This window comes from Dermacentor variabilis, chromosome 10 (assembly GCF_050947875.1).
Source record: "Dermacentor variabilis isolate Ectoservices chromosome 10, ASM5094787v1, whole genome shotgun sequence".
Classification (NCBI taxonomy): domain Eukaryota; kingdom Metazoa; phylum Arthropoda; class Arachnida; order Ixodida; family Ixodidae; genus Dermacentor; species Dermacentor variabilis.
Window position 1 is genome coordinate 69677583 of NC_134577.1, and position 21517 is coordinate 69699099.

At 43.9% G+C, this 21517-nt stretch overlaps 1 protein-coding gene across 1 annotated transcript in view; it reads left to right on the forward strand.

Moving 5' to 3' along the window:
• The window catches only part of LOC142560692 (putative oxidoreductase YjmC), a 35174-nt gene extending 14764 nt beyond the window's left edge, over window positions 1-20410 (forward strand). Inside the window, exons 3-12 of the mRNA XM_075672950.1 lie at window positions 1985-2173; window positions 5365-5426; window positions 6418-6471; window positions 6788-6886; window positions 10362-10427; window positions 13836-13905; window positions 15466-15584; window positions 16562-16657; window positions 16853-16963; window positions 20252-20410. Of these exons, the coding sequence (XP_075529065.1) occupies window positions 1985-2173; window positions 5365-5426; window positions 6418-6471; window positions 6788-6886; window positions 10362-10427; window positions 13836-13905; window positions 15466-15584; window positions 16562-16657; window positions 16853-16963; window positions 20252-20299 (914 nt within the window). The 3' untranslated portion in view covers window positions 20300-20410. The remainder of the gene's footprint in view (window positions 1-1984; window positions 2174-5364; window positions 5427-6417; window positions 6472-6787; window positions 6887-10361; window positions 10428-13835; window positions 13906-15465; window positions 15585-16561; window positions 16658-16852; window positions 16964-20251) is intronic.
• The last annotated feature ends 1107 nt before the right edge of the window (window positions 20411-21517 follow it).

The window sequence follows — 21517 nt, forward strand, 5'->3', positions numbered from 1 at the left end:
TTGGCGGTGACAGCGGTGAATGCCGCGTGCGACGACCCTGCAGGAGATTTGCTGGTGTCGAAATGAGAAACTAAGCGCGCGCCGGCATTTTCAAGTGAGACGGGCGGGCGATTATTGCGGTGAAGCTGCCGCGGCGGGCAGCTATATACTGTTCTCGATCGCGCGCGCCTCGCGCATTTTAACGCGACAGCGTTAAGGAGCTCGTGTCGCAGAAAAGCCGGTGTCGTCGGCGTCAGCGGCGTTGGCCGTGAGCGATAAATCCCAGAAGGCACTTCATAAATAAAAAAACATCTTGCAAGATCGGCTGGTGGGAATCAAACCAGGGTCTCCGGAGTGTGAGACTGAGACGCTACCACTCGGCCATGAGTTCGATCGTTCAAAACTGGACAAAATCGCCTCTAGTGAATGCGGTGTTGCCTTAGAAACGTGCCGTAGAAAGTTATACTGCGGTGTATATTGGTAATTATGACCATGTAAATTACAGAAGTCGCAGTTTCACAAGTAGCGAAGTACGTTTCCGCGACACTTCTCCTGCGCTCTGCACACATGCAGAGCCATCTTGCAGCAAACACAGAAGACCCCCTCCTCGCAATGTACGGCGGTGCCCTGACACGTGGCGTGCCACTCGCCCCATGATCGCGTCCGCCTTCATGGCGCGTTGCGGCCCAGCCCGTCGCGGGCCGATCGCGACGTTTGGCTCGCGTAGATCAATTGAGTAGGCGGTGCGAACGGGGTGCGATAACGTTATCGCGTTCCACTCTTGAAGGCGAAGCTTAAGCGTCCTCCCATTTTTTTTCTTTGTTACATGGAATCTAGTGGCCAAAAACGTATCACACCATCGCAGTTTGGTGACGTACTGAACGTTGGGGCCCAAAAATCGTGTTTTCCGGCAACGTATGAACCGGTAAAAAATGAGTAACTCAATTCGGTCATTTTTCGTGTTCTCAGTTGTGAACGTTGGCGCCGGGGATACGTACGTAATGGTAACGTATCAATGAGGTTCTACTATATATATAGTAGAACAAAAACCCTATCGAGGTAGAGTCATTGCCACAATTAACATCGCCAGAAAACTGCGGAGGCCACATGTTGTGTGCTAAGGGTTATTGTCAAAGCTTAGCAACAGCTGCTGGCTGAAAGCTGAGTGCAGAATTGCTTGAAACACCTGTGCCAACAGCAGTACGTGGCGTAGCCGGGGGGTGGCACACGGTGCATGTGGCTACATCTAGAAATTTTAGTGTGCAGCTCATAGGCACCCATTCCTGCTATGAGTGTTGGCGTCCCTCATCGGCGTGACCGAGTGAACAAGCACAGCAAAGGATGAAAGAGTGAACGCGGAGTGCAGCGGGGGATGAAAGACAGCGATAGCGAAGAGAGTGTGAGGAGGAAAGTGGAGGAGGAGGGTATGGGGAAAGCGTGAGAAGAAAAGTGTAGTGCTGCGAAATACACACTCTGCGAGAGCTACGAGATGGTGCCAGAGTAGGCGCACCGTCGTCTGTTCACCGGTGGCATGTGGCAAGCACGTCTACCGATACCATGTATCGAAACAAAGCACTGCATGAGCGGTCTGCCGCGGGTGTTGTGAATCGTGCCCAAGCGTCACCCACGCGCTGCCTATCGTGATCTCCCAATTAGTAAGGCAGTCGCACCACACTCTAGCACAGCACTGTAGCACACAAACTGAAATGAACAAAGTGGGAAATGAAGCAATCCCAGCAGATCGAGTAAACAAAATGTTAACTATTATTCTTTCCCTGGTAGCATAAGTGCGAACCCTGTGGGACAATATACGTATATATATAAAAAAATTACTGATAGCTTTTGGAAGATGTATGTAAGACATTTTTTATGTACACACAGGCAATGATACCCTTTCATTAGCATTTTTATAGGGTTACATCTTTACATGACTTCAGCATATTGTTCTCCTGCTGTGGGTCATTTGCAAGTGTTGTCTTTGTTGTTTTTACTATTTCTCTAACAGAAATGTATGTGACGGACATACAGAAGGGTGTGTGTGAGCGTTCTGGCAAGCCTGTAGTCATCAACGAGCTGGCTGCCACAGCCCTTGTCGATGGCAGAAATGTTCTGGGCCCCGTCGTCGGCAAATTCTGCATGGAGTTGGCCATGCAAAAGGCGCAACAAGCAGGCATTGGATGGGTCGTTGCACGAGGTAATGTTCTCCCTGTGTGTGTTTGGTGAACAAGAAATATTTCAATAAGGCTTCAACTGGGGCTGGCTGGTATGACAGTGTTGTTTACTACGCTGTACTGTTATACAAAGGACAAAAAGAAGTGACTGACACAAATGTGCACAATATAAGAAGCAATATTTGATATCCTGTACTCTTGCACTGAAGCAGTATTCACGATACTGCTCTCTCTCACTCACACACTGACTCACTCGCTCACACACGCACACACACACTAGCTGCTTACCTACCTACCGACATTTATAATCTTGTAGAATGTTTGTAATATAGTTTATGATTGTCATATTGACAGCAATAATTTAACAACTTCTCACGTGTGTCAAATTTTGGGCAAAACTGAATTCAAGAGAGTACAGATGCAGTTGCTGGCTGATTTTTTTGTTTGTTTTTGTTTCTGAGCCCGGTTTTGCAGACCCAGTTGATTGTTTAGGCCCCCATGTAGCACCACCACAGCAACTGAAATCTTGGCTGCCTTTGCATGATTACGTCATGAATAAGCTTCATGAACATTCATGTGGTGCAGCTCATGCTTGGCATGATTATGGAACACAGTGCTTGTTGACAGCATCCCTACAGAACAAAGTCTCAGAGTTTCTTTAATAAGCAGCCAACATCTTGAATAATATAACACTATGTTTAGCATTTTCTTTCTAATTCTAGTATTTTCTTACTTTGACTTCAGTATTCCTCATTTTGTAATATTAGAATGTCTGCAAATACTTCAAGTTGGATGTCTATAGCATTTTCCTTTATAAAACGTTTCAGCACCTTGGAGTAGGGAGATGGTTTTTAAATCATAAAATATTTGCTTGGGTGGTAAATCAGTATGCTTTTTATTGACTGAGGCTGTAAACTGTAGCATGAGTGACAATGAACCCTGATATAAATTACTAAATGTTTACTTCAAGCAGGATGATCACGAAATTTGTCTTTCTAAACAAACTACTGCCATGTTCTGAATCTTGGGGCTTTGACATACATCCAAAGCAATCATAGTCTTTAAGGACATTGTACCAACAGCAGCACACATGTGTATCTGCACACACAAACATGCATGCACGCGCACACACTCTCTTCTCTGTGTACTGCAATGCTTTCTCATTACAACTTCTTAACCCTAACAGTCCTAAATAATGTTTTCAGGATGGCAATTGAAAGATGCGTGTGAGCCTTGGAGATATGTGGTACAAAATTGCCAAATTTATTATTTTGTAGTTTGTAACAATTATTTTTCTTTAAACCTTATTCCTTTTCTATCCGTTGTTCAATTTGCAGTAATGCCAGCATGTTTACATGGGGGCCATTATTGAAGAAGGGCAAAAAAAAAAAGGTTGCAAGGAGAAACAGGTCTTGGAATACAAAGTATAGAGAGTCTGGCCACCCAAAAGCTGAACTACACTTTCAAAATGTGACTTTGCAGGTTCCAAGATCTGGCATCTGGTTCATTTTTACCTAGTGCTTAAGTCTCGGTGTATTCCTGCTGACCCTGCTACATTTTTATTGCTGTAATGTTTCCTAATTCGCTGGAAGGTTTATGTGCAGAACAGCCAAATACACCTTGTGATTCGTTGCAGCAATGAAGTGTTTGTAGAAAAGTGAGATGTGGTGCCAATGACTGGTGGGGCTTGCACGTAATGACATGTTTGTAGAAAAGTGAGATGTAGTGCCAATGATTGGTGGTGGCTTGCACGTAATGCCACTTCTAATAAAGCAGCAAGTTGTCTAACGTAATACACATTTTGTACGGTCAGCAGTTCCCGACTCTCTTGGCTGTGTACCCAGTGTGAAATCTCGTCAAAAATCCTTCGATAACTTTTGCTGCGAAAATACTTAAATGTTGACTTCAGAAACCAATAGGCTGTGGGTTCTAGTTGCTTACAACTGTTCCACGTGTTCTGTAGAAAAAAAAACAATTTTTTTTATTGCTTAAACAGCAAACACTCTGCAGCTGTTGGCAGGTGTTCATTACCGCAGCTCATTTTGCAGGAAGTTTAATCTGTCTGGGAAAAATAAAATAAAATAAATAAATATATATGTATGTAAAGGCAATAATTTTTTTTTTTTACTTTTCCATTCGCGTTTGTAGCAAGCGCACTTAAAAACTCGACCCTAGCCACCATCTATTGGTGCGAGCTGTGTAGCCCTGTGTGTTCGGTGACGATGCAGCCGACCACAAAGTCATGGCGAGCAAACGCTGGTGGCAAGCATGCGAAAGGAACAGGCTGAGCCATTCATTCCACCAGCCCTCGCATCTCCCCAACAAAAAAAAATGGCTGCCGCCTAAAAGCACTCAAAATTCAGGTCCGTAAGGAGGAAAGTAGAAGTGGCGTAAAAAGCATTTTGCTTTTCTGGCATGTGCCCTTTTGTCTTGACACATCTAATTTGCAAAACTAATGAAACGTCATGCTTTTTGATTCGTTCCTGTTTTTCTTCACACCATAGAGCCACAGTGTGGTCGGCCTAGACAGTTAAAACCTTTAGTTCGACAAAACGATTTGTTTGCTTGCAACTCTTGTCCTTGCTTAAGACTTTCTGGCTTGTCACTTTTGGCTGCATTTTTGTGACGTATTTATCCAAGTTTTTATTATTTAGCTTAAAGGCTCGTAGCTCGATACTCTGCAGCATTTATTGCATTGGTGGGCAAGCACTTTCTTGAAAACGAAAGACCCAATGCAGGAGATGTTAATGGCACATCATTACTGTCGGAACAGTAACAGTAGCCACATTACTGCTAATTTAGCTGCTGTATAGTTTTCTCGCTGCACATTAAAGGAATGCGAAATTTACCACCCATGCTTTTTATTCAATGTGTGTTTACCTTGGAATCTTCTTGGGGGAGCATTGAAGACTATCCTGACATTTGACATGGACTTATTAGATACAGGCTTTTCTTAATTTAGTGATACATAAACTTCCCTAATTACTTGTATATCAGTAAGAAGCAGCTTACCTGTGCCCATGATTCTGCTGAACAGTGTTTCATGCATTACATATCTACAGCCTAATTGGTTCCTATTGGCACCAGTTTACATATAAGGGTGCGAAACGAAATAGGTAAACACTGATGTGCTTAAACTTTTCTGAATAGCTTTTTTATTATGGCGTCTGGCCACATAAAAGCTTAACTATTCTTTCGAAATGTGGCTTCACAGGTTCCAATCATTATGGAATTGCGGGTTACTATAGTATGATGGCGTCTTCAAGAGGCATGATTGTGAGTGATGGTTCTTTGCTACAAAAAAGTTTCTTATTTTGTTGTTTCTTGTATGTTTCTGTATTCAATAGGACATCCTGCCTCTATGCTTTTCACTACAAGTGTAATGTGGTGCTGGTTGGAAATGTTTGAGCTAGAAGACTTTCTCTTCTTGCTTTAAAAAATAGAAAAAGTTATCTGTGAATACGTTTGTGGCAGTTAAACACGTAATCGTACATAGCTTGTCTAAGTAGCACATAGCAAGTACATAGCATATCTGTTGTGGTCATCTTTATTGTGCTTCTGTATCTACAAAGCAGCCCATCGACCCGATGTGCACTCATTGAGCCTTCACAAATATAGATACCTAGACAGAACTGCTAGTTCGCAAGTTGTACTCCATCTTGCAAGTTGCTTGCAGCACTGCTGAAGGTATACACAGGTAATGTCCTTGCGCGGCGGAATATAGTTCCCGGTGCAAATGTCTTGATTATTGTTGGGATTAGAGTTTTGTATTTGCTTGGTGCATGATATGTTACAACGACACGCGACATGTTAGGACCTTTGGGCACGCACGTCATATACCACAAATTATTATGGAGGGGGCCATCCATCTTGAGGGGCATTCAGCCTTCCCATTGGCTAAGAATTCCTGCAGCTTCCACAGTGCTGCAAACAACTTGTGAGATTGAGTGTAGATGGAGCTGTATGCTGACATCCCCACAAATATTTAGTGATAAAATTTGGGACTCTGAATGGAATAATTGAAGCTCCGAGAAATTATAGTGCCACCAAGTACAGTGTTGCTCAAATATGGCGTCCTACACAGTTATAAGAGATGAAGATGTCCACCGTACATGCCACCTTTCTTTCTCCACTTTAAATAATGAATCACCACCTATCCCAGCAGTCTGCACTTTGGGGCTTGATAATGTGACTGTGATGCAGTTTTTGCAAAGGAAATGGGTGCTTTAGTTACTTGAATCATTAGCGTTGTGTCACTCTGTTTTAGGGCATGTCGTTCACCAACGCATCTCCACTAGTGGCGCCATCTGGTGGAAGTAAGGTGAGTGACTTTTTCTTTTTTACTTGTATTGATGGGTGTAGTCAATTGCTTTCTTGGTTTCTATATTGTCTTGTAGCACTACATCTCATTGACGTGCAAAAAACTTACTTTTTTACATACTGATTTGCCTGAGTGTGTGAGCACTGTTATAATGCAGTCCAGAATATACCGTTTTATACTGACCCATACCAGATGACCAATATGGCTAGATATGGCTAGATGGCTAGATATTCAGGTCCAAGTACAAGTAAAGAGAGTGCTTCTGAGAGACACAAATAAACGTAAAACTGCGTTTCATTATTCCATTGATATTCAGAAATTCTTGGGAACGAATCCACTCAGCGTGGCAGCCCCTGGGAAGGATGGTGACTCGTTCGTCCTCGACATGGCGACTTCAGCTGTGGCATTAGGAAAGGCAAGTGAAAAGTGGCCAGACTGGGTCGCTTGATTGTCTCATGTGTACCCTTGGTACATGAGTGTACAGGTTAGTGAAGTTTGTATCTAAAGGCAAAGAGTTAACATCTTAATATGGTGTTCACTCACTTGGAGAAATGAAAAACAAAAAAAGATAAGGAAAAGCATAGAATTTATTAACACAGCGATAGTTTGGCAAGTCGGCTCAGCATGGTGAATGTATAAATGTGCTTAACACATGGGGACAACAGAATATAATAGAATGAGACACACCTTGCATATTCGTCCTATGTTATTGTTCATGTGTGTTAAAGGGATAGTGAATAAAAAATTTGTCGCCGAGATTTCTGTCTCCATTGATAGCTGTCGCACCGAGAGCGACCAAAACAACACTCTTTCTGAGGAGAAGTGAGCGAAAAGTAATTATTTTAGTGAATATTTCTCAAATCACAGCACCTACCGGCCTCCTCCGAGAGCTCTGGCAAAACCGGATATCACGTCACGCTTACCCACCTCGAGGCCCATTGCGAGCGATCGTCCACACTGAGCGCGCGAAGGGGCGAGTTGACGTTTGCAGCAACGCGCTTTCTTTGTTCGACCGTCCTATTCGTACCGCTTCCTCGTGTGAGCTGTTCGAAAACCTCGTCTTTGATCTCGTGGATTTGTGGTTTGATGTTTGGAGCAGCCATGTCAACGCCGCAAAATGCCGAGGGTCTGCTGTGCGCATGTGAAAACGGCAGGCAGCGGTAGTCTTTTTCTCGCGTACTTGTTCACGCTGTAGTTTTGCGCACAGGTGCCGTTTGACCGTAATTTGTCGTTTGTACGACGTTCTGAGCCAGATGTTTGGCCAATTCTGCCAGAATGAATCGAAATCCGCATCGTCTGAAGCGACGGCTGACGAAAAAAATTCGCCAACATGAGACTGGTGGCGCCATCTCGTGTGCAGCAAGGGAAGGAGTGCTCGGCTGCGATGAAACAACGGGACGCTGAAACCGCTGCGCATGTACTCGTTCACTTCGTGAATAACAAGACGTTCCCTGCTTACAGAGGAGCATTTCAGTCACTGCACATGCCTGGCTCCAATCCTCACCCGTTGCTTCATCGCATCTATTCTCAAAACAGCTACTTGCGCGCATCAAGCACCTGCCGCGCGAGAGTCGGCAGCCGACTGTTATGCTCACGCCGCCGGCCACACCTGCTCCGATGGCATAGGTACAGGGAGGTCTACACGCGTCAATATCTTCAACGATTTCTACGTTTTTTTTTCAACAGTGTGTACTCACGGCACCTGTATTGTGCATTGATGGCTTTCATGTTTTACGCGCTAGCAGCTACCCATCCAAGCGGGCGGAGCAAGCCGCTTTGCGCAGAACGCAGAGTAAATTCCTTACGTCGCCTGACATTGCATAGCCTGAGGCATAAGCGTCCTCGCTCTGTTGAAACCAAACATGGCAAAGCGTTTGCGTGAGTGAATCACGCTGGGCGCACCGCCTCGGATGCAACACTGTCAATGAGGCGTGCACCTCTCGTCTCGCTAACTCATTCGTGACAGGTGCGAGGTTGCGATCCGAGCCGCAGGAACCGCGTTTAAATCTGGTTTCCACCTATGATGCCGCCCCTGATCTCTCGAGGCGAACGCGTGTACATGGAATGCACAGTGTAAACACCACTTTGCTGGTCCAGACTCTCTCGGCACCACGGAGGGGGACTGCTGCGGCGGGTCGTCGTCAATTTCGCTTGACGACGCGGACTGATCGTAGGCATACGCCTTTATCGTTCGTGGTCGTTCAGTAGGCCGCTCATCCAAGTCGGAGTCATAAGTTCCGCTCATGCTATCGCTCTCACTAGAACTTTGCATTTTGCACTGCGCAGCGCGAGAAAAACAAAACTGCGCAGCCGGCCAGCTCGCTCCGCGGCTGCTAAGGGTAGGTGTGACGTCAGATCCGCCGGCTTGTTGTCGGGAGCGCTTTGCGAGTTACGCAGTGGCCGCTCATAGAGAGTCAAAAATAAAGCCATCCGCTCAACAGTAACCCGAATAATGACTATATACTATAGCAATCGTGTCTTAGGAATGCAATTGTGGGGTTTTCTCTATATTCTCCGATTTTTATTCTGTATCCCTTTAAGGGCATACATCTGTTCATAACATTCTTTTTTGTTTATTTATTTATTGCAGTATGGTCAGGACCCAGGGGGCATTACAGAAAGGGGGTACAATATTAGGTGCATGTAGTATAACCTGCACCGCCCAATTTCAGAGGTCATAAACAACATTGTTATAACAAGTAAAACAATATTTTAGCAATTTTAACAGACCTACAAAGTGCAGGTTATTCTTATTCTGAAAAGGGTCAGTAACGGCAACCTTGCAAGAAGACGCATCTTCAATACAAGCAATAAAATTTGGGAGAGAGGCTCCATTCTGAGCTAGTATTCAGCATAAACGAATCAGAGAACGGGAGGCTAGTATTGCAAAAGGAGTGGCGACATTACGGTAGCATTCTGTGGGTGATGAAAGATGACTGTTCTCAGAAAAGCTCAAATTTAAGTTTAATAAAAAAATTGGCAGGTAACTTTGTAATGAGCAAATATTTAAATGCCAAGATTAGTTTTTATCGAAGAAGCACTAGCTTACTGTGTAGTTTGATTGCATAAAGTGAGCTAAGTGATTCTAAACAGATTATATTATGGCAGCCATAAGATTGCATTGGTTTGCATGGACACAGGCTCAAATTTAGATCCATTTAGCAGTGTACCACATACATACACTTATATTCATAAGCCAGTTTGAAGAAGAGGTTATAGAGGGTCAGTGACACACATTCTTAATGCCACTCTCAACCATGGAAGCTGTTTCTGCACCTGACTTCAAGCTGTGTGTTAGTTTAATGTAACAAGAATGGTAGTAATAAGTCATTTAACTGTGTCAAGAAAAAGACAGAAGTTGAGATGGGAACCAGCTGTTGAAAAAGAGTGGCGCCAACATACTGCTTCAGTGGTTCCTCAGAATTTTCTTGTATACTTTGTTAGCTTTTGTGCTTTCTGCAGAGACTCCTTTTTTTTTTCTTTTCTTTCTGGCAAATTCGCAACTCAATGCACATAAACAGACAGAAGTAAAAAAACAATGAATCTAGCATTTCTTGAAAAATCTCTTCTCATATCACGTTGATGCAGTCTCGGCCTTAATACAGTCATATACGCAGTGGCTTGTTTGCTTCAATGTTGAAAAATTGTCTTTCATTTTAAAATAAACATTAATTTAAAGTCGGGACCTGTTCGATCATCTTCTCATCTCTGTTTGTGCCTTACTGCCACTGGTAGGCTGAGCACAAACGTATGTGTGTTTTGTGCACTTCCGGAAGTATGATTACAGCCTTGCAAAAGGACTTGTATACCTTGCTTGCACAAGTCTAAGATGTGTACTATGCAATGTTCTAGCTGCAAGGTTGCAACCAGTCTACTATTTGCTGTCGCAGGTGGAGATGCAGCACAGGAAAGGAGAACAGATTCCATCCGGATGGGCAATCAACGCCCAGGGGGAGGTAGGTGAATGCCCCTGCTTGATTTAAGTGCAGTGGCATTTAATGCATTGTAATAGCATTGCCTTGGTCTTTGCCTGTGTTCCATGCCCAGACCGTTCCATGCTTCTCGAGTGACACTTGGGAGACTAATTGAGGCTAATGAAAAGTATGATACAGCCACCAAGAAAGCGAACGGTGACTGTACACACACACACACACACACACACACACACACACACACACACACACACACACATATATATATATATATATATATATATATATATATATATATATATATATATATATATATATATATATATATATATATATATATATATATATTGTATACAGTGTGCACTGAGTGTGGTTGAAGGAGAGCAACATTCAACCTGTGCAGCAGTCAGCCCATGTTCTTCTCATCCGTTGATCTGTTGTCTATGTATACACTCAAAAACGTAAGTAAACATGCCAAACCAGTGAGCCTGCTGGTGCATTGAAATGGTTGAAGCTAAGGAAAGCGTGGGGCAGGCGGGCTTCTTGGAATGTTAGCCGATAGATAATTTCTCGCTTTTGGTTCAGAAAGTTGATTAGGAAAATTCATATGGCAAGCTATTTAGTGGGAACTGACTGCGCAGCCTTTTGCATGTCATGCCTTGGGATAATCAGCCATAGTGGCTTTGGTGTTACGCTGCTAAGCCCAAGGTGCAGTGACCCCATTTCAATGAGGGCAAAATGCAAAAGCACCCATTTACTGTGTATTTGGATTCGCGGTAAAGAATCTCAGGTGGCCAAATTAATCAGTAGTCCCCTACTACGGTGTGTCTCATAAATGCATTGTGGTTTAGGCATGTAAAAACCCAGAATTTATTTCTGTTTTTATGACCCGGGTCTACCAACTACCAACTGAGCATAGCTATGCCTTCGCAGGCATTTGTGAACATGTTCATCCACCGTATTTACTTGACTATAAGTTTCCCTTAATTATAACACATGTCTGGATTTTCATATTTGAAAAATTACAAATGCAGCACTCTTGACTATTCACTTACCAGATTTCATTTTAAGAATGGTGACTTGTTCTCAGCTGAAAAAAAAAAAAACATTATTGCATTCCAGCTATATTTGATTATGTCTATCCTCATCATCACTGCCAGAAGCCTCCCTATCACTTTTAACAGGCCCAGAGCACCTAAATATTGATGTCATCCATGGAATTTGATATACTGCATTTTTTTAAGTGCCTTACAAACCATGACATCATGACACCATAACGAACTTGCGCACCTGCCAAAAAGTCATAGCTGCCTACAGTTGCAGCTGATGTGCATTGGATCAGATTAGATTACAGTTGTCTTCCATTAAGTTTGATGTTATGGGACAGATGAAATTCTAGTGGGCCAAATTAAAGAAACTGCAGAAAAAATGCTCAAGTATACCCCTGATTCATTTGGCCGTTTTTGATTCTAACACACCCCTGAATCAAACGCATGCCTACTTTCTATCTGTCCAAACTATAAATCTAACATAGAAATGACATTAAAACTCCTAAACAAAGTATAAATCCAACACAGACTCAACTTTTAGCAAGAAAAATGGGCAAGAGTGTAATATAGGTTGCATAATAGAAGCCGGTTTCCAGAAGTGAGCTTCGCCGCGATACATTCGTGTTATGCGGTAAAGCATACAAACTCTGCGAACATGGTTTTGGTTTTGTTACCAATGGCATCCGACTTGAGTAAGCTGTAAACTTTGCTGTGCAAAGCACTTACATATGACGTCAATGGTTATGTTATTCTTCTGTTGAGGATGAATTTGTGGGTTTGACTGTTGGCTGTAGTGGCCGTCTCTCGTAGCGAATGAGTTTATTTGGGAGATTAAACCACATGAATTTATTTATATTTAATGTAAATTACTTGAACTTTGAAGAATGTCTGCACCATAAAAGCAGTAGAGACAATGTGCTTAGTATATTTGATAGCATCCACACTGAAAATTTTCTGTTAAGAGGAAATTAAGTATTGGTGGAAGATAATTGGCTAACTCGCATGAAAACGTGTTTCTCATTCCTGTGACATCTGACTGATTGCAACTAGGCAGAGTTGCTGAAGGCGTGAAGACTTTGCTGTGGGGACTTGCTTTCTGTGTAGCATAGAATTTGCCTCGTATCATAATGTCATAATGTGCATGCACTTAATGTGCACATTGCTTTACTGTCATTGGATTGGCGCACGTGAACGAAGACTTCCAAAGCTCTTAACATTGGCGTGTAACTGTGGCCATACAGAGCAGATGACTGTATTTGGCCCCTTGCCTCATGCTATTACTTGAAGCAATCTAGACACTTTGCTAAGTCGCTTAGCACGTTGCAAAACCTTCGCTGCTTGTTTGTGCATCCATCTACATTGTGTGCCAGCATCCTGAGCCCATGTTCTCCTGCAACCATCAGGTTTAATGGCAGTATCAAGTTGAGGCACTACATGGCATTCATAAATAATAAAAGGAAGCAACTAAGGAACTTCAGTTACAGATGGGGTGGCCTCCGTTGAATGTTATTTTACAATGGGAAGCTGACATGAGAAATGGGTTTTAACTTATTAGCTTACAGGACGCTGTTCTCAGGGTACATATGCGCTGTTAACTTGCCATTGTCTTGTTTGGACATTATGAAACTGCACTACTGCCTTCATGCCAGCTTGAATTTGTTATTGCAGCTGGGAACATGGTTCGTTTATGTGTTTCCTTCCCCCCTCATTGGCATGCCACTGGTGGTAAACTGTTGGGCTCAACCAGACATGGTGTGCATGCTCGCACTCCCACAAACAGTATGCACGAACCACGAACCAAAAATGGTTGATGGCTAGTGAAATACACCCATGACCAGTGGAGTCGCAGATGCTTATTCAGTACTTCTTTTTGGGCGAGTTGGTTCATCTTGAAACATACGGGTAACAGAGCAAACAGATGACCACAAGAAGGGAGACACGTACACTCAAGGTTCATCTTGAAACAGCGCTTGTGTGTACTTGTCTCCATTCTTGTGGTCATCTCTCTGCGCTGTTACCCATGTGTTTACAGATGCTTAGGTCTTGTAGAAGTGCAGCCATGCACCCCTCCTACCAGAAGAGATCACAAGGGCAGAATGTGATGCTACATGTTTCTAAGATCCACCGATGAGATCAGAAAACATAAATTACTGTTGGATAACTATGAAGCAAAATGTGTCACTAGGGATGTGTTAAGGCTTGCTGGTAATCCAGGATTTAAGTACTTAATGACAACTTGGGAACAACCGTGAAAAAGAACGCATGCACAGAGCACTTAAAGGCCGTGCTGTAGTATACAGATCACTCATACACATACGAAAATAAAACTACGTCACAACGAGAAGTTTACGGCTAAGTAATTCACGGTGACCATTGCTTGCAGGTGACTAACAAGCCTGAGGAAGTCATGAGCGATGGTGCCTTGTTGCCATTGGGTGGAACCATTGAGACGAGTGAGTAATTGTTTCTCAGTTCCCTCCAGGCGTGTTTCCAGGGCAAATATTTGGATAGACCACTGTTCCATTATGTACTGCTGCTAACTGAACAGCTAGCAGTACAGAAGCTGCACCGTAGGCTTCTGTTAATTTCTGCCTCAATGGTACTTGAAGATTAAGTTTAAAAAAAAAACAGGCAGAGAGTCTCTGCACACTTCACCTCTTATAAAAGCGACAGTAATGGCAGCAAAAAAAAGGTCATACCCATGACATCATCTTTCTTGGGGGGGGGGGGGGGGGTTCAACATCTGCTTTGGAATGAATTGCAAGCATTTGTGAGGACTGAGTGATGTTGCCACCATGCAGCCACCAAAAGCACATAATTTGAATCTGTGGCTTGGTTCAGTGTTCTGAACCAAAATCAGCTCATACGCGCATGGAAAACGCTGCCGGATGGCAAGCGACTAGGAGCTCTGATGAAAGGAGAAAATTATCAGGCCTAGGATGATGTCAGTTGGTGCAAGACAGGTGTTATTGGAGATTGATGGGAGAGCCCTTCGCCTTGCAGTGGACATACAACATGCTAATGATGAATGATAAATAACATGGGGGACGGCTTGCGAAAGTACAATGATAGCAGTCAGAAAATGTGTGCACAGGAATGCCTTCGATAATTGTACTTAGGCCCACCATATGGTGACTCGATGGCCGTGGTGTTCTGCTGCTGATAATGAGTTTGTGAGCTTGATTCCTGGCTGCAGCTGGCACATTCTGATGGAGGCAGAATGCAAAAAAGGCTTGTCACTTAAATTTAGTTTGATTATCCAAGTGGTCAAAATTAATCTGGAGCTTCCCCCACTATGATGTTGCTCATAGTCAGTGTATTGCTTTGGGAAATCAAGCCCATGCTTTGACATACTCGCTCACGAGCACTCACTCATACTCACTCTTGACGTCAGTATGAAAGGTACATGTGGTCATAATTGCTAGTGAGCTCTGGCAATTGAGTAGACTTGAGTAAGAGTTGCAGGTGAGTACGAGTTGACATTGCTATGAACGTGATTGAGTGCCAGTGAGGGTGAGTAGGTGTGAGTCTGAACCTGAATGAGTGCTGGTGAGCATGAGTGATCACCAGTGAGTGAGTGGGCAAAGGTAGAAACGTCAGTGAGTTCTGAGTAGTAGGAGCAAATGATATCCTGAAAAAAATATAGGTGAATGAGTGTGAGTGTTCATGATGTGCTGACCTGTGGTTAAAGCTCATGATTTGATCATTACATTAACTTTTTTTGTACAGACATTAAATTGCAAGAACAAATCATGTTAAAAAATCATTGTTTCTAATAATTTTCCTTTATTGCTTCAGTGGTTGAAAGATTGCTTCTTGGAAATGAATACACCTTTGCTTTTGTAGTGCTTTTGACTGTGATATATTCCTGCATGTTTGTGTTACATATTTATGCCCAAAAATTATAAAAATCTTACTAGGGCCAGTATGTATTTATCTTCAGGTGTGGTGCAGCACTAAATCTTTATTAATTAGCCCACTTTTGTGCTCACTTCCTTGCTGATGTCTTACAGGTGGCTACAAGGGCTACGGTCTGGCCATGATGGTTGACCTGTTCTGTGGCGTATTGAGCGGTGCTCACTATGGCAACAACATTCGGTCCTGGCTCAATGTGACAGACCCTGCAGACTTGGTCAGCACTGTACTCTTGCTTGAATTTTGCACAGTGAGATTATGCTGCTCTTTTGCACTGTGTCGTTACTGTAATCCTGCGCCAGTTAAAACCTCTAAACTGCTTGCAATGTCTGTCACTTTGACTACTCTTCTGTCCTGTCTTTCTGTTATGCCATCATTGTCATACTGCTGTCACCATCTTCAATTGTGCTAGCCACCTTCTCGTCCTCAGCTTCACCTCAACCACGCGGTGGAGGGCAACGAAAGTTTGTCCCCACTACCACTGGGTATCGAACCCCTTCCCGTGTGGCAATTTGCATTTACGAGCTGGACATGCCTCTGCAATGTCCGTGCTTGATAGGTTGGGCAGGGTTTTGCGTGCCATGCACGATTGCATGCCGACTTCGAGTGTGGTGGTATCTGTGCAGCTATTTTAAAAGCCTCAACAAATACTATAGCAGTGGATGAAGACAAAGTTTTGTAAATTGGAAAGAACTTGATCTTGAGAAGACATAGGTGTTCTCTGAGAAAACCAGCTGCTGTTATAGTAAATTAGTTCAGAGCGAGAGGAATTGCGGCAGTCTGCTGAAATTTTATTGTTCTACATTATCTCATTGCATGACTGTGGTTTTGTTTATGACTTGGTCCTTCTCTGCAATTTTCTCTTCTGTGCACTTTTTACAAATCCTTATAATAAGCAAGGCTAAACTTATGACATAATCTATGTGCGGTGAATGTGGGTCTGGTTTCCATCTGCTGCAAGTTCCTTTAACATTTATTTTCATTTCCCTTTGTCTTGTCATTCCTACGTAGTTCAATTAAAACAACAAATAATTCCCTTGTGCTTTTCATGGCTTCATTACCTGTTGGCTTCATATAACTGTGACTAAAAGAAATTGGGCCTCTTGCATGGCTCCCTTCTTTGACCCTTGCAAAGAAAGTTATGTCAGATTTGGTCAGAGAGTGTGTCCGTAATATTGGCCCCTGTCCTTGCAGGGCCAGTGCTTTGTGGCAATCAACCCAGCAGCATTTGCCCCCGGCTTTGAAGGCCGGATGCAGGATTTGATGAACACAGCGCGTTCGCAGGAACCGGTAAGTGTTCCAGCATGTCCGACAGTGAGATGCAGTGCTCGTTGAGCTTCAGCCACAGCCGTTTGTGCAGACAAGCATGCCTCTTGCATGTGTTTGAGAGTCCTGCTTTACGTTCAGATCCCGTAAGAGTGATAATTCGAGCATGGCACATTCTTGTTTCACACATTCATGTGTGCATCTTGTCTTTGGTACCAGGCAACACCAGGTGTTCCAGTCCAGGTTCCAGGAGACCCAGAGAGGAAGCACATGGCCAAGTGTGATGCACAGGGTGGCATTCGCTATCACATCAACCAGATTCAGTTTGCGGTACGTCACGCAACTCAGTTGACAGCGTTCCACTACCTACCATATTTTTCCACGTATAACCCGCCACTGCATATAACCCACACCCTCAATTACAACAGCCCCCCCCTGCCCCCCCCCCCAAAAAAAAGATCTGTTCGTATAACCTGCCGAAATATCTTGTTTTACCTCCTCCCCTCTCCAGCTTTTCTGATATAGCTGTGTTCACACAACGGACGGGATCATGGAAGAATCAGTTACATGACATGTGACATGAGTCGGATCACTTTGCAGCTAGCATTCGCATGACAAAGGATGACAGCACAGACGGAGCAGCCGTGGCATGTGCAGCCGCATCAGAGCAAGCGCGACCAAGCCGTATCGCGAAGCGCTTTGCACGGAGCAAGGGAGCACCACGGGCGTGGATGACGTACCTATATCACGTGATAAATCCCCACGCTGAAATTGTGATTTGCTCCGCCGTGTGCAAGCTTTATCATCGGCTTCTGCTGCGCTAGGACGGCCGTTGAGTGCAGCTCATTGCGATTAGAGCTCTATTTTGTCGGCGCCGCATGCACTATTCGCAAACTGCTAAACGCAAAATGGCGGTCTTTAAAGAAAAGGAGAATGGGCAACCATGTATGAGAGAGGGGAGCTTCAACACGCAAGGATGGGGAGAGGGTGGGGTTGCCTAGGAGATAACGAAAATGAATGGCGGAGAACTTGGCCTTAAGGTGTGGCTTTAAGGCCAAGGCTTAATGTGTGGTCAAGGCTTGAAGTGCGGCCTTAGCGTGAAGCCATGCTTAAAGGCAATACCTGCATATAACCCGCGCCCAGGCCGTACCGTTAAATTCTAAAAATTTTTGTTGCGGGTTATACGCCCAAAATATAGTACATGATGTAACTGAGCAGTGCAATGCCCGCAATGTACGTGATCATCTGAACCACATTATATGCATTTACATTACTTTGTGGCCTTGAAAGTGACTTGCAGAACCTTTTTTAACATGCATGGTTAGTCCTTTAAGATGCACCATGTGCAGTCATCAGCAAATGTTTATGGACCAGGTGAGCACACCTAACCAGGGGACGTATTCTGAAACGTTCGCCGCCGCAAAAGTTTCGCCCTGGCCACGCCTCCGCCGTTGCGGCGCGCTCTGAATGGCTGCTTTGACAAAACCGGAAATTCAGGTGGCGCAAGTGAATTTCCGGTTTTGTCAAAGCAGCCATTCAGCGCGCGCCGCAACGGCGGAGGCGTGGCCAGGGCGAAACTTTCGCGGCGGCGAACGTTTCAGAATACGTCCCCTGCACCTTCCCGCCATCTGCCAGTATACAGCTGCTGTTGAGAACATAGGTTGGCCTGCTATCACAAAAGGATGCACTTCCTGCACAAGCTTTGCTTGTTACAGCGACCACTGTGCTGGTAGGAGGCACAGAGATGCTGTTCAGAATTCAGTTGCATACTCCGTAAGCTTTTGCTTTTCACTGTACTTGTACTTTGAAGCAGTGCTGCTATGAAGCCAAGCAGTGAAGGCTCTCCTTTGGCTCAGTGGCCCAAGCAAGACCTTTTAATTAACCGTCACTGTGTGCTTGTGCACTATGTGTGCATGTGTTCTATGTGCATGCTATTTTGTGCACTCTCTATCACCCTAGAGACACACTAGAAACACGCCAGGCAAACATCTCCATTATTCAATTAAAGTTGCCTCTCTCTCTCACACTCTCAAGCAGCGGTTCATTGAAAATGGTATTTCAGTTTCAGTAAATTTAGTTATGCGCATTGTAGCAAGTGAAACTGTTATGCTCAGAACTGATGAAGGAAACATTCAGGTATGTTGTTGGGTCATTGTTGAGCCTCATTGGGAACTCCATGTGTGGAGCTTCATTTTCCGAATGAGAGATGGCAGCGAGCTGATTTGTTGCTGCCAGACAACAGCTATACATGATGTGAGATTTCTGCATTCTTTTGCTTCAGCATCTTATACCAACTTATAATCTTAGCTACAGTCAGTATATAGGTACCTAGCTGTGTTGCGATATCACTGAAATTGATCGAAAGGAAGTGGAGCGAGAGGTTGATGCAGAATATCACCATCCACTTTCGCTGATGGGCTGCGTTCCATATGGAACTGTAAGCAAACTCGCTCTTGTAGTGAGCTCTGAGTGCGTGTCAAAGGGCAAGTGCAGCAATTTTTTCGTCATAAGAGCAGCAGCATTAGATTTGGCAGTTCATTTTGTCACGAATAAGGTTGTTGAATTCCTACAGAAATTCAGAAATGATTTTAGACAAATTAGGAATCCCTCGTCGAGGGAGTGAGAAACAAGGAAAGGCTTGGAGGTTAACCAGACGGACACCCAATTTACTACCCTGCAAGGGGAGAGGGGATGATGGAATTAAAGGATAAAGGAGAAGGCAAAGAGAGAGATAGCTGGCTTGCTAAGTATAATAGATACAGGGTGTCTATAAGCACCTATTCAGGTCTGTTAATTTTAAAAAAGTCATGAGGACATGCATTGCTTTCTGGGTTTATGGATGAAGCCAAGCGCCCAGGATTTTTTGCCTTTCTAAAGGGTGGGCAGTCCAAATGGCTGAGCCTACTCGGAAAGGCTGATGTTGGACGTCAAAGCATTTCCTCGAAACTAAGTCTGCTGCAAGGTTAGAGAAGGCATGGACTGGAGCACTAGTAGTGACATCTTGGGAGAGTGTCCAACTGCAATGAATTATGAAGCACCTTGAGACTATTGGTGTAAAAATATACAAAGGTCACTTTTTTGAAGGTCATGCTGCTGCTAGAACCTTTTAGCAGCAGGTGAGTTGAATGCAGTCACTCATGGTAAGAGGAGTCTTGCACCCGTTGCTTGAAGACAACTTCACAAGATGATGCAATTAGTGCTGCTGCATCCATGCTGACGTCAGGAGCGTATGGTCGTCACCAGAGACAATCCTTCTGAGGTCGCAAATCGTGAATGTGCTCGCTGGTCATTGAAATTAAATTGCGGAAAAACTACTCAGCTCCTGCTTGGTGCATGTGGCAGAAGATGTTCAGGAGTATGTGCATTAAAAATTTCTTTAGGATATGAACACCTAGAAATTCATACCAGTTGCACCTTAGAGAGCATCATGTGGTCACCATAAATATGAAGCACAAATATGAACACACACCCGTACTACTATGCACACATAGCCTATGTGTTGTTTTAGGATGCTAAACCCTGTCATTCAGCCAGCAGTCATTGACCTCATATTCTGAGAAGCTGCATAGATTCAGTGGCCTTCGCAGGATGTTCACAAGATTTTTCTTACTTTTACAGGACGATATTGCCCAAAAGCTCTGTGTTGAGCCACCGAAAAGAAAGTGATGGCAAGGATTGCATTTGCAATACAGCAGTAATGGGGAAGCATGGTGCTTTATTTTGCATGCATTGTAAAAAGATTAATAAATGTTTATTAAAAAACTTTTGGAAAGCGTGTGCAGGAATGATGATTTCTACTGGCATCCCCTTCGAAATGGGAAGGCAACAAACGGTCTGCATAAGCTAATCAGATTCTCTACACATGCTTATTAATCTAGCAGTATGCCTACCGCTCTTAATATTTTCTCTTCTTAAAACTTCTTAAAAACTTCTATATTTACCTTAGTGACCTATGCCTGCAATGGGCCCAGTCCTATCGATCTCTTCCCTGCTTTTTTTCACCAATACTCTAAACGTCTGTTGCTTATCTCGACAGCTCACCAATTAATGCTTACTTCCATTTTGAATACCTGTGCTTCTGGAAGGTGTACGGTCCCTACGATTCTTGCATTGATGAATATCTTGGCATTCCATTATGATGTGCTCAGTCACCTCTAGATTTTTGCTGCAGCAGGCACCTGCCCCGTCTTGTTGCGGTTAATTGCTCTGGAATATTTTTGTTCTAAGGCTGCCTGCTTGGGCCTCAAATAGAGAGGCAGTGACTATAAGGTCCCTGTGTCGCAGAAAATTCGGCGTTGGCATCCTGCGCCGGTGTCCTGCATCGGCGTACAGTGTCTGATGTCGTTTGGCAAAGATTTTCGAACCACCCTTTCCCCGGGCCCTCCATGTGGCGCAAGGAAGTTACTGAACTAATTGAATTTCGCAAGCTAAAATACATAAAAAATATCACAAAGTACGACTTACACACAACCTACAGACATGATAGCGTCGGATTGTAATTTGAATATACAGTAAAACCTCGTTAAATTGTTATCCGCTGAAACAGTAGTTTTAAAATTAGTAAAGTAAAATTATCGGCTCAGCGGCCATCGAACATAATGCGTTTTCTGTCCGCATAAACCGTACCAGCTTATCTCATATGTATCGCTTAACACATACTGTTTCCACTTTTTGTCACAAAATCATGGCGGTGCGCCCGCCCGGCAGAACAGCAAGCCTCAAAGATCAGAATGGCCTTCAGGCGTAAATGCAGAGGGCGCTTGAAAGGGTGAAGCCACATCAACATCACTTTGGTGCCGTGCCAGAGTCGGAGCGTTGTGGCTCGTATTGTGGTGTCGAGCAAGCTAGGACGAAAACCGACGCTCAGCATAGAAGAAAAACTGG